General features: G+C 50.0%; 1 protein-coding gene across 1 annotated transcript in view; it reads right to left on the bottom strand.

Moving 5' to 3' along the window:
- Window positions 1-9,749: 9,749 nt before the first annotated feature.
- The window catches only part of LOC129695136 (roundabout homolog 1-like), a gene marked incomplete at its 5' end in the record, with an annotated part of 49,065 nt that continues 45,431 nt past the window's right edge, over window positions 9,750-13,383 (bottom strand). The window contains 3 exons of the mRNA XM_055631901.1: window positions 9,750-9,782; window positions 10,085-10,305; window positions 12,852-13,139. Coding sequence (XP_055487876.1) covers window positions 9,750-9,782; window positions 10,085-10,305; window positions 12,852-13,139 — 542 coding nt within the window. The remainder of the gene's footprint in view (window positions 9,783-10,084; window positions 10,306-12,851; window positions 13,140-13,383) is intronic.

Genomic DNA, 13,383 nt, shown 5'->3' on the forward strand with positions numbered 1-13,383 from the left:
TGTGTCTTGGTCATTTTTCTTGTTGGTATGTCGGCAGAAACAAAATGTTGTTTGAACTGAGGTTGAAAAAAAGGTATTGTGTTTGTATTGTATCGTATGGAAATGGGCCCTTTGGCCCACAGCCGACCTGCGATCCCCACACACTAACACTATCCTACACACACACACACACACACACCAGGGACATTTACACCAAGGCAATTCACCTACAAACCTGCACGCCTTTGGAGTGTGGGAGGAAACCGAAGATCTCGGGGAAAACCCGCGCAGGTCACGGGGAGAACGTGCACAAACTCCGTACAGACAGCGCCCGTAGTCGGGATCGAACCCGGGTCTCCGGCGTTGCAAGCGCTGTAAGGCAGCAACTCTACCGCTGCGCCACCGTGACTGCCTTTATTCCCATTGTGGACATTGGACTTTGTCTCTGGAACTGATGCTCTACAATGTACACTCTGGAGCTTAGAAGGATGAGCGGGGATTGTATTGAAACATATAAGACTGTTAAGGGTTTGGACACGCTGGAGGCAGGAAACATGTCCCCGATGTTGGGGGAGTCCAGAACCAGGGGCCACACACACACAGTTTAAGAATAAGGGGTCGGCCACTTAGAACGGAGACGAGGAAACACTTTTTCACCCAGAGAGTTGTGAATCTGGAGGATTCTCTGCCTCAGAGGCCGGTTCTCTGGATACTTTCAAGTTGGGGGGAGTCCAGAACCAGGGGCCATACACAGTTTAAGAATAAGGAGTAAGCCATTTAGAATGTAGATGAGGGAACAGTTTTTCTCACAAAGTTGTGAGTCTGTGGAATTCTCTGTCTCAGAGCGCGGTGGAGGCCGGTTCTCTGGATACTTTCAAGAGAGAGCTAGATAGGGCTCTTAAAGATAGTGGAGTCAGGGGGTATGGGGAGAAGGCAGGAACGGGGAACTGATTGGGGATGATCAGCCATGATCACATTGAATGGTGGTGCTGGCTCGAAGGACTGAATGGCCTACTCCTGCACCTATTGTCTATAAGATCCTCTCTCAACCTTCTAAACTCCACAGAGTGTACAAGCCCACAGCCGCTCCATTCTCTCAGCATATGACAGTCCCGCCATCCCGGGAATTAACCTGGTGAACCTACGCTGCACTCCCTCAATAGCACGAATGTCCTTCCTCAAATACAGGATACAGGGTACGGGATACTGATTTGGATGATCAGCCATATAACATATAACAATATATAACAATTACAGCACGGAAAAAGGCCATCACGGCCCTACAAGTGCGTGCCGAACAACTGTTTTCCCTTAGTCCCACCTGCCTGCACTTATATCATAACCCTCCATTCCCGTCTCATCCATATGCCTATCCAATTTATTTTAAATGATACCAATGAACCTGCCTCCACCACTTCCACTGGGAGCTCATTCCACACCGCCACCACTCTCTGCGTAAAGAAGTTCCCCCTCATATTACCCCTAAACTTCTGTCCCTTAATTCTGAAGTCATGTCCTCTTGTTTGAATCTTCCCTATTCTCAAAGGGAAAAGCTTGTCCACATCAACTCTGTCTATCCCTCTCATAATTTTAAAGACCTCTATCAGGTCCCCCCCTTAACCTTCTGCGCTCCAGAGAATAAAGACCTAACTTATTCAACCTATCTCTGTAACTTAGTTGTTGAAACCCAGGCAACATTGTAGTAAATCTCCTCTGTGCTCTCTCTATTTTGTTGACATCCTTCCTATAATTGGGCGACCAAAATTGTACACCATACTCCAGATTTGGTCTCACCAATGCCTTGTACAATTTTAACATTACATCCCAGCTTCTATACTCAATGCTCTGATTTATAAAGGCTAGCATACCAATCAGCCATGATCATATTGAATGGCGGTGCAGGCTCGAAGGGCCGAATGGCCTCTACTCCTGCACCTATTTTCTATGTTTCTAGTAGTTTGTAGTGGACCAGAATTGCCCACAATACTCCAGGTGTGGTCTCACTAGAGAGGGAATGGGAGCATTGTCTGATGCATCTCTAAAGCCTAAAAAGCAAGGATTGCTCGCTGACTTTAGTTCCAGAACTCAAATCTTCACCTGCCATCAGAGGTTTAGCCAGACTGAGCGGAGTCCAAGAGTCTGTGGGATCTGCAGAGCAGGCCAAGGCAATTAGACGTACACAATAGTCCATGGTTCTCCACTTCATGGCCCCCCTGCTTGGCCTCCCATCGTGTTCCATTTCCACCGAGGCCTTGGGCTTGGCCGAGGCAAGGCATGACAGAGGCGTACCGTACAGAGGCGTACAGTGGCGCAAGGCATGACAGAGGCGTACCGTACAGAGGCGTACAGTGGCGCAAGGCATGACAGAGGCGTACCGCCACTGGGGGGGCTTCACCGATACGTTAAACTCCTGGAACCTGGCGTGCGATACAGGCAGCATTACTGGCCCGTGTGTGTTTGTTGAACATAACCGCAGGCAATGGTTCAAAGCCAAGATAGACAACAAAAAAAGCTGGAGTTCTTCACCCACCGGCCCTTGCATTTAACAAACATTTAGACAGGTATATAATAACCATATAACAATTTACAGCACGGAAACAGGCCATCTCGGCCCTTCTAGTCCGTGCCGAACACATAATCTCCCCTAGTCATAGAAACATAGAAATTAGGTGCAGGAGTAGGCCATTCGGCCCTTCGAGCCTGCACCGCCATTTAATATGATCATGGCTGATCATCCAACTCAGTCCAACTTAGTCCCATATACCTGCGCTCAGACCATAACCCTCCATTCCCTTCCCGTTCATATAACTATCCAATTTATTTTTAAATGATAAAAACGAACCTGCCTCCACCACCTTCACTGGAAGCTCATTCCACACCGCTACCACTCTCTGAGTAAAGAAGTTCCCCCTCATGTTACCCCTAAACTTCAGTCCCTTAATTCTCAAGTCATGTCCCCTTGTTTGAATCTTTGAATCGGCCTGGAGCTGGGGCAGCGGCCCGGTGCGGAGACTGCAGGATCTGGAGCTGGGGCGGCGACCTGGAGCTGGGGCATCGACCTGGAGCTGGGGCGGCGGCCCGGAGCTGATACTGTGGCGGGCCGTCTCGGAGCGGGGATGGCGTTCCGGCTATCGGCAGCGGCGACATCACCACGGAGGTGCGCTGGACTGGAGAGCGGCATCTCCGGCCTGGATCGACCGCCTCAGCGCAGAGGGAGAACAAGGAGGGAAGAGATGGAAACTAAGACTTTGCCTCCATCACAGTGAGGATGTGCTTGGTGAACTCACTGTGGTGGATGTTTAATTGGTGTTTATTGTATGTTTTGTTATTATTGATTCTGTGTATGACTGCAGGCAACATAGTTTCGTTCAGACCGTAAGGTCTGAATGACAATAAAGGATCTATCTATCTATCTATCTATCTTCCCTACTCTCAGTGGGAAAAGCTTATCCACGTCAACTCTGTCTATCCCTCTCATAATTTTAAAGACCTCTATCAAGTCCCCCCTTAACCTTCTGCTCTCCAAAGAATAAAGCCCTAACTTGTTCAACCTTTCTCTGTAACTTAGTTGCTGAAACCCAGGCAACGTGGATAGGTCATGTTTGGAGGGATATGGGCCAAACGCGGGCAGGTGGGACTAGTGTAGATGGGACATGTGGGCCGGTGCGGGATCAAACCTGGACTCTCCACCGCGTTGTCACCTTCCCCGAGCTATCAATGATCCAATCTCCATTTTCCTTGACCTCATCCCCTTTGATCTGTCATTTTTACATCTTACCCTTCCATATCTCTATGTTCCATACTTAGTCCTTGCTTTCTCCCTCCTTCCCCTCCCCTTCCCAGCTCTCCCACAACCCACTGTCTCTGCCTCTTCCTTTCTTCTTCCCGCCCCCACCCCCCTCGTCAGTCTGGAGAAGGGTCTCGACCCGAAACGTCACCTATTCCTTCGCTCCATAGATGCTGCCTCACCCGCTGAGTTTCTCCAGCATTTTTGTCCACCTTCCCATTTCTCGATGCCATAAGGTCATAAGTGATAGGAGAAGAATTAGGCCATTCGGCCCATCGAATCCACTCCACCATTAAATCATGGCTGATCTATCTCTCCCTCCTAACCCCATTCTCCTGCCTTCTTCCCATAAAGCACCAATAGTAATCACGAAAATACGTTTTCCCGGTGGCACAGCGGCAGAGTTGCTGCCTTACTGTGCCGGGGGAACCGGGTTTGATCGCGACTACGGGTGCTGTCTGTACGGAGTTTGCACGTTGGTTTTCTCCGAGATCTTGGGCTTCCTCCAACACTCCGAAGATGTGCAGGTTTTTAAGTTACTTGGCTTGGTATGAATGTAAATTTGTCTCTAATGTGTGTAGGATAGTGTTAGTGTGCGGGGATCGCTGGGCGGTGCGGACTCGATGGGCCGAAGGGCCTGTTTCCGCGCTGTATCTCTAAACTAAACTAAGAAGTCCAACAAACAAAATGAGTAAATGCACTGAAGATTCAGTTCGGCCGTGATGTAATTGAGTGCTAGAACAGGTTCAATGGGCCGAATGGGTCTCCAGCTGGTTTAGTTTAGTCTACCTTAGAGATGGTGCATGGAAACAGGCCCTTCGGCCCATCGAGTCCGCACCGACCTGCGATCCCCGCATCTCTAGGGACAATTCTAGGCACATTAGGGACAATTTTACTGAAGCCAATTAACATGCAAACCTGCGCGTCTTTCAAGTGCGGGAGGAAACCGGAGCACCCGGAGAAAACCCACGCAGGTCACGGGGAGAACGTGCAAACTCCGCACAGACAGCGCCCGGTAGTCGGGATGGAACCCGGGTCTCTGGCGCCGTGAGGCGGCAACTCTACCGCTGCGCCAGTTGTGGCGTTTCCCTAGAAGACATGAAACCTGCGCGGATTATCGCGCGATTCACCTCCGTGGAACAAAATATTCCCTTTGCTTAAAAATAAACGAGTCCCGACACCAAGAAGCGAATTTGTGATCTGGAGGACAACTTTTAATAAATAATGTGGCAGGAAAACTATACGTTTCGGGGTTATTAGATCCTTGGATATGTTGTCAAATTTATGACTAGGGAAAGGAACCTTTACATAGGAAATGCCAGGCAGGTTCTTTTTGTACACCACCCCGTTGCCCCTGGTTGAGAAGAGAGTCGTGTGGGACCATCCATCTGATGTCACGTGACGATTCTGGACTCTTCAGGGCCGGCGTTCCAACGCATAGTTGTCTTCGTGAGGAAGACTCCTCGCTGGTTGGGGCTTCTTCCGAGAAGATCCCACTCACCGCGTCTCTCCCCTGGACGAGCCCCTACACGGACCACCCCGTGGGCAAGGGGCGGGGGTAACAATAACAATCACACCGCTAAAAGTTCGTACAGGATCGTAAAGTCTCTCCGACGTTTTTTTGTAAACTTCGCCGCTAGTCCTTGTCTTCCATTCTTCGCCTTGCGGGCCAGTCTCTCCCGCAACGGAGAAGGGCCGGTTTCTGTGCAAGCGTGGAGATTTCTCCACCCCCCCCCGTACCCTTCCGAGGAAAATCCCCACCCCCCCATAAAAAAAACCCCATCGTCTCAATCTCAGACGGGCCAAAGAAATATCGAAACCTTTCTCCCATTTCCACCCCCCACCCCCCTCCTCCATCACACACTTAATTCTCCACAGACATTGGAGACGAGGAGCATTCAAAAATGCTTTTTTTTTCCCTTCTTCTTCTTCCCAAATTATAAAGTTTAGTGATTGTGCTTTTGAAACCAAGAAATAATAAAAATTAAAACAGTGCATTACAACGACGACAGAGGAAAAAAAAAAACAATTATATATATTATTAAAAAAAAAAAGCAATTCGACATTTTTGCAGAGTCGGCACTCTTTGGAGGGTGACGTTAGATCGTGTTACTTATGTACAACAGGTCTGGTGGATGTGCTGGAAGACTAACAGGGTGTGTTAGAGAACTCCCAATGTATTTACAGTGTGAATCACCCCATCTTAGCTTTCCTTCTTCAGGGAATTAAAACCTTTCGAGAGAAGTTGACCATGAATGAACTTTAGGCATAAGTTTCAAATGAAATCTCCATTCATCCTAATCACTTCGTTTGGGTCAGCGAAACAGCGTGGAAACAGGCCCTTCGGCCCGCACTGATCTGCTATCCCCGCACACTTGGATGCTTTCAAGAGAGAGCTAGGTAGGGCTCTTAAAGATAGCAGAGTCAGGGGGTTATGGGGAGAAGGCAGGAACAGGGTACTGATTGGGGATGATCAGCCTTGGTCACATTGGCTCGAAGGGCCGAATGGCCTCCTCCTGCACCTATTGTCGATTGTCTACACACTAGGGACAATTTACAAGTAGACCAAGCCAATTAAACCTACAAACCTGGAGTGTGGGAGGAAACCGGAGTTCTCGGAGAAAACCCAGGCAGGTCACGGGGAGAACGTGCAAACTCCGTACAGACAGCGCCCGTGGTCGGGATCGAACCCGGGGGCCTCCGCCGCTGCTTGTCAGGCAGCGGATCCGCCCGCTTCTCTCGAAAGGATTCAAAAGGAAAATTTAAAAAAGAAAAACTAAATAAAAGCTTGACGTGGCCAAATAACATGATGCAAACATAATCTGCCCGTTGCACCGAATGTCATGGCTGGCATCAAACATCTTCCGTGGGGCAAGGAGTTCTACAAAAACTGGCATAGACCTCTTCAAACTTTGATCGGAGTTAATCTCTTGACATCAGCTTCCTTCTTCAGCTATCCATTTCCGGGAAATAAGCAAAGGGAAGGGAAGAAGAAGAGAAGGGAAGGGAAGGAAAGGGAAGGGAAGGGAAGGGAAGGGAAGGGGGAAGGGAAGGGGAGGGAAGGGGAGGAAGGGGAAGGGAAGAAGGGAAGGGAAGAGAGAAGGAAGGGAAGGGAAGGGAAGAGAAGAGAAGGAAGGGAAGGGAAGAAGGGAAGGGAAGGGAAGGGAAGGGAAGGGGAAGGGAAGGGAAGGGAGGGGTAGGAAGGGAAGGGAAGGGAAGGGAAAGGGAAGGGAAGGGAAGGGAAGGGAAGGGAAGGAGAAGGGAAGGGAAGGAAGGGGAGGGAAAGGACGGGAAGGGAAGGGAAGGAAAGGGGAGTTGGGGGGAAGGGAAGGAAAGGGAAGGGAAGGGAAGGGAAGGGAAGGGAAGGGAAGGGAAGGGAAGGGAAGGGGAAGGGAAGGGAAGGGAAGAAGGAAGGGAAGGGAAGGGAAAGGGAAGGGAAGGGAAGGGAAGGGAAGGGAAGGGAAGGGAAGGGAAGAGAAGGGAAGGGAAGGGAAGGGAAGGGAAGAGGGTCAACAATTGAAACCGTGGAGAACGTTACTTTATTCCCAACTTTTCCCGGGACGGTTTCTTCCCAGTTGTCGGAAGCGTTTGACGGCACTGGGCCCGTACTCGCTGGACTTTAGAAGAACAAAGGGGGGGGGGGGGGGGGACCTCGGAGGAACTAAGAGAATAGCAAAAGGCCTTGGATAGAGTGGATGTGGAGAGGATGTTTCCACTAGTGGGAGAGTCTAGGACCAGAGGTCACAGCCTCAGAATTAAAGGGCGCTCTTTTCGGAAAGAGATGAGGAGGAATTTTAAACATAGAAACATAGAAAATAAAATCCAGAGATGCTGCCCGTCCCACTGAGTTACTGCAGCATTCTGCATCTATCGTCAGTTTCTCCGGCAGTTAGAAACATAGAAAAATAGGTGCAGGAGTAGAGGCCATTCGGCCCTTTGAGCCTGCACCGCCATCCAACATGATCATGGCTGATCATCCAACTCAGTATCCCATACCTGCCTTCTCTCCATACCCCCTGATCCCTTTAGCCACAAGGGCTACATCTAACTCCCTCTTAAATATAGCCAATGAACTGTGGGGCCTCAACTACCTTCTGTGGCAGGGAATTCCACAGATTCACCACTCTCTGTGTGTGAAAAAAAATGTTTTTCTCATCTCATCTCAGTCCTAAAAGATTTCCCCCTTATCCTTAAACTGTGTGTGTGGCCCCTTGTTCTGGACTTCCCCAACATCGGGAACAATCTTCCTGCATCTAGCCTGTCCAACCCCTTAAAAATTTTGTAAGTTTCTATAAGATCCCCCTCAATCTTCTAAATTCTAGCGAGTACAAGCCGAGTCTATCCAGTCTTTCTTCATATGAAAGTCCTGACATCCCAGGAATCAGTCTGGTGAACCTTCTCTGTACTCCCTCTACGGCAAGAATGTCTTTCCTCAGATTATTAGAAGCATTTGACAGCACTGGGCCTGTACTCGCTGGAGTTTAGAAGAACGAGGGGGGAGGACCTCAGAGGAATGAAGAGAATAGCGACAGGCCAGGATAGAGTGGATGTGGAGAGGATGTTTCCACTAGTGGGAGAGTCCAGGACCAGAGGTCACAGCCTCAGAATTAAAGAGCGCTCTTTTCGGAAAGAGATGAGGAGGAATTTTAAAGAAATTGGGCGGTGAATCTGTGGAATTCTTTGCCACAGAAGGCTGTGGAGGCCAAGCCAGTGGATATATATTGAGGCAGAGATAGATAGATTCTTGTTTAAGAAGGAACTGCAGATGCTGGAAAATCGAAGGTAGACAAACCACAACCAGAGAGCGGTCCTGAACTACTATCTACCTCATTGGTGACCCTCGGACTATCCTTGATCGGACTTTGCTGGCTTTACCTTGCACTAAACGTTATTCCCTTATCATGTATCTGTACACTGTGGACGGCTCGATTGTAATCATGTATTGTCTTTCCCGCGACTGGTTAGCACGCAACAGAAGCTTTTCACTGTACCTCGATTCACCTGACAATAAACTATTAATGTTTAAGAAAGAACTGCAGATGCTGGAAAATCGAAGGTAGACAAAAATGCTGGAGAAACTCAGCAGGTGAGGCAGCATCTATGGAGCGAAGGAATAGGCGACGTTTCAGGCCGAGATCCTTCTTCAGACTGAGAGTCTGAACGTCACCTATTCCTTCGCTCCATAGACGCTGCCTCACCCGCTGAGTTTCTCCAGCATTTTTGTCTACCTTCGATTTTTCGGAGATGGAGAGAGAGAGAGGGGGGGCCCTGCCCAGAGTTGAACGGTAGGTGTCCTGCCTTGGCCAGAGGCCCCCCTGGACCTCGAGACCCTAAGCTTAAGCTTAAAGGATTTGAGTGTAGGAGCAGGGAGGTTCTACTGCAGTTGTACAGGGTCTTGGTGAGACCACACCTGGAGTATTGCGTACAGTTTTTTTGGTCTCCAAATCTGAGGAAGGACATTATTGCCATAGAGGGAGTGCAGAGACGGTTCACCAGACTGATTCCTGGGATGTCAGGACTGTCTTATGAAGAAAGACTGGATAGACTTGGTTTATACTCTCTAGAATTTAGGAGATTGAGAGGGGATCTTATAGAAACTTACAAATTCTTAAGGGGTTGGACAGGCTAGATGCAGGAAGATTGTTCCCGATGTTGGGGAAGTCCAGGACAAGGGGTCACAGCTTAAGGATAAGGGGGAAATCCTTTAAAACCGAGATGAGAAGAACTTTTTTTCACACAGAGAGTGGTGAATCTCTGGAACTCTTTGCCACAGAAGGTAGTCGAGGCCAGTTCATTGGCTATATTTAAGAGGGAGTTAGATGTGGCCCTTGTGGCTAAGGGGATCAGAGGGTATGGAGAGAAGGCAGGTACGGGATACTGAGTTGGATGATCAGCCATGATCATATTGAATGGCGGTGCAGGCTCGAAGGGCCGAATGGCCTCTACTCCTGCACCTAATTTCTATGTTTCTATGTTTCTATGTTTAAGCTCGTGTATCTTGTCGGTAAATCCGGCCCTGACGACGCGCACGTTGTGACACGCACGTGGTACACGCATGGTCCGCGATGATGTAAGCATGGATTTTGCGCCATCTGCATGATGCGTAAACGACTGCCAAGTGGGACAGGCCCTTAAGAAGTTGGATGTAGACACAAAAATCTGGAGTAACTCAGCGGGACAGGCAGCGTCTCTGGAGAGAAGGAATGGGTGACGTTTCGGGGTCTTAAGAAGTCGGAATTTGCCCTCCACTCCAACTTGCCCGACCCACCCAGGCCCCACCCCCGAGCCCCCCCCCCCCACTCCAGCCGCGGGACTCACCTCAAACTCTTCCTCTTCACACTCGTGCATGCCCATCTCTAGCGGGCCGGTGTCGGACGCCATCCTGCGGGAAGGCCCGGCCGCGCTCCCCGTTGGGACCGGTTCCCCTCTGCGCCGCCCGCCCGACCCACGCGACGACACGGAGCTGGAGGAGCTGGGCTCCCGAGGGTTCTGAGCTGAGGGGAACGTGGGCCGGCTGTAGGGCAGGACGTCCACCACACCTGCGGCAAACACACGCTGGGTCAGTGCCGATGGCGGCCGTTACGGGGAGAAGGCAGGAGAATGGGGTTAGGAGGGAGAGATAGATCAGCCTTGATTGAATGGGCCGAATGGCCTAATCCCACTACAGCCACTTATGAACTTATGACAGGGAGGTGTCTATCTTCACTATGAACAGAGAAACATAGACAATAGGAGGAGTCCATTCGGCCCTTCGTACTAGCAACGCCATTCATTGTGATCATGGCTGATCGTCCCCAATCAATAACCCGTGCCTGCCTTCTCCCCATATCCCTTGACTCCACCAGCCCCCAGAGCTCTATCTAACTCTCTCTTAAATCCATCCAGTGACTTGGCCTCCACTGCCCTCTGTGGCAGGGAATTCCACAAATAGACAATAGACAATAGGTGCAGGAGTAGAGGCCATTCGGCCCTTCCAGCCAGCACCGCCATTCAATGTGATCACGGCTGATCATCCCCAATCAGTACCCCGTTCCTGCCTTCTCCCCATGTCCCCTGACTCCGCTATTTTTAAAAGCCCTATCTAGGTTTTTCTTAAAAGTATCCAGAGAACCGGCCTCCACCGCCCTCTGGTCCCTTGCAGTCAGAAACGGGTGAATTGATCATGGGGAACAAGGATATGGCGAACCAATTGAATAACTACTTTGGTTCCGTCTTCGCTAAGGAAGACATAAATAATCTGCCGGAAATAGCAGGGGACCGCGGGTCAAATGAGATGGAGGAACTCAGTGAAATCCAGGTTAGTCGGGAAGTGGTGTTGGGTAAATTGAATGGATTAAAGGCCGATAAATCCCCAGGGCCAGATAGGCCGCATCCCAGAGTACTTAAGGAAGTAGCTCCAGAAATAGTGGATGCATTAGTAATAATCTTTCAAAACTCTTTAGATTCTGGAGTAGTTCCTGAAGATTGGCGGGTAGCAAACGTAACCCCCACTTTTTTTAAAAGGGAGGGAGAGAGAAAACGGGGAATTACAGACCAGTTAGTCTAACATCGGTAGTGGGGAAACTGCTAGAGTCAGTTATTAAAGATGGGATAGCAACACATTTGGAAAGTGGTGAAATCATTGGACGAAGTCAGCATGGATTTACGAAAGGTAAATCATGTCTGACGAATCTTATAGAATTTTTCGAGGATGTAACTAGTAGCGTGGATAGGGGGAGAACCAGTGGATGTGTTATATCTGGACTTGCAGAAGGCTTTCGACAAGGTCCCACATAAGAGATTAGTATACAAACTTAAAGCACACGGTATTGGGTGTTCAGTATTGATGTGGATAGAGAACTGGCTGGCAAACAGGAAGCAAAGAGTAGGAGTAAACCGTTCCTTTTCACAATGGCAGGCAGTGACTAGTGGGGTACCGCAAGGCTCAGTGCTGGGACCCCAGCTATTTACGATATATATTAATGATTTGGACGAGGGAATTGATTGCAACATCTCCAAATTTGCGGATGACAAGAAGCTGGGGGGCAGTGTTAGCTGTGAGGAGGATGCTAGGAGGCTGCAAGGTGACTTGGATAGGTTGGGTGAGTGGGCAAATGTTTGGCAGATGCAGTATAATGTGGATAAATGTGAGGTTATCCATTTTGGTGGCAAAAACAGGAAAGTAGACTATTATCTGAATGGTGGCCGATTAGGAAAGGGGGAGATGCTACGAGACCTGGGTGTCATGGTACACCAGTCATTGAAAGTAGGCATGCAGGTGCAGCAGGCAGTGAAGAAAGCGAATGGTATGTTAGCATTCATAGCAAAAGGATTTGAGTATAGGAGCAGGGAGGTTCTACTGCAGTTGTACAGGGTCTTGGTGAGACCACACCTGGTGCAGGCTCGAAGGGCCGAATGGCCTCTACTCCTGCACCTATTTTCTATGTTTCTATGTTTCTAACCGGCCTCCACCACCCTCTGAGGCAGAGAATTCCACACTCACAACTCTCTGTGTGAAAAAGTGTTTCCTTGTCTCCATTCTAAATATTCTTAAACTGTAGCCCCTGGTTCTGGACTCCCCCAACATCGGGAACATGCTTCCTACCTCTAGCGTGTCCAAACCCTTAAAAATCTTGTATGTTTCTATAAGATCCCCTCTCATAGAAACATAGAAACATAGAAATTAGGTGCAGGAGTAGAGGCCATTCGGCCCTTCGAGCCTGCACCAGGTGTGGTCTCACCAAGACCCTGTACAACTGCAGTAGAACCTCCCTGCTCCTATACTCAAATCCTTTTGCTATGAATGCTAACATACCATTCGCTTTCTTCACTGCCTGCTGCACCTGCATGCCTACTTTCAATGACTGGTGTACCATGACACCCAGGTCTCGTTGCATCTCCCCTTTTCCTAGTCGGCCTTCTAAATGGCAGTGAATACAATAAACAATAGGTGCAGGAGTAGGCCATTCGGCCCTTCGAGCCATTCAATGTGATCAAGACCGAGCCCAGTCGACCCATTCTTTCATCATGCGACATCACAGGTAATTTGTGAAACGACTCCCCTCCCCCCGCTCCTTGCTCCACCGTTACTGAGAGGCGTCCTCACCTTGCGTGTGCCGCCCCTTGGCCTGGGCGCTCTCCCGCTTGCCGCCCCTGTTCAGGCGCTGCTTTCCCCCGTGTGCGTCTCCGTGCCACAGCTCCGGGAGGTGGCGCCCGTCTCCCGGGTTGCCGCGGTTTTCCGGCTCCGCGCCCTCCCTCCCCCGGAGGCCTCCGGCCTTGCGGTCTGCGTGGGGCCTGGGCACGGCGGGGGGCGGCCAGACGTCCAGCTGGGCGGTGGCGGCCAGGAAGCCGGGCGACTTGATGACCGGTGGGGGGATGGGCGGAGGCGGCAGCTCTGGAGTCGGCAGAGAAAAAAAAAAAAACACAAACAGAACGTTAAAGGGGCTGTCCCACTTGGCGATTTTTTTTTCCACGACTGCGAATGTCAGCGACCGAAGGGCCTGTAGCTTGTACAACACTCCGTGCTACCGACACGTCAATCTGCGCCACACACCGCGTCTCCCGCCTTCACAACACGAGAAGTATAGCTGAGTATAGAAGCTGGGATGTAATGTTAAAATTGTACAAGGCATTGGTGA

This window comes from Leucoraja erinacea, unplaced genomic scaffold (genome assembly GCF_028641065.1).
Source record: "Leucoraja erinacea ecotype New England unplaced genomic scaffold, Leri_hhj_1 Leri_955S, whole genome shotgun sequence".
Classification (NCBI taxonomy): Eukaryota; Metazoa; Chordata; class Chondrichthyes; order Rajiformes; family Rajidae; genus Leucoraja; species Leucoraja erinaceus.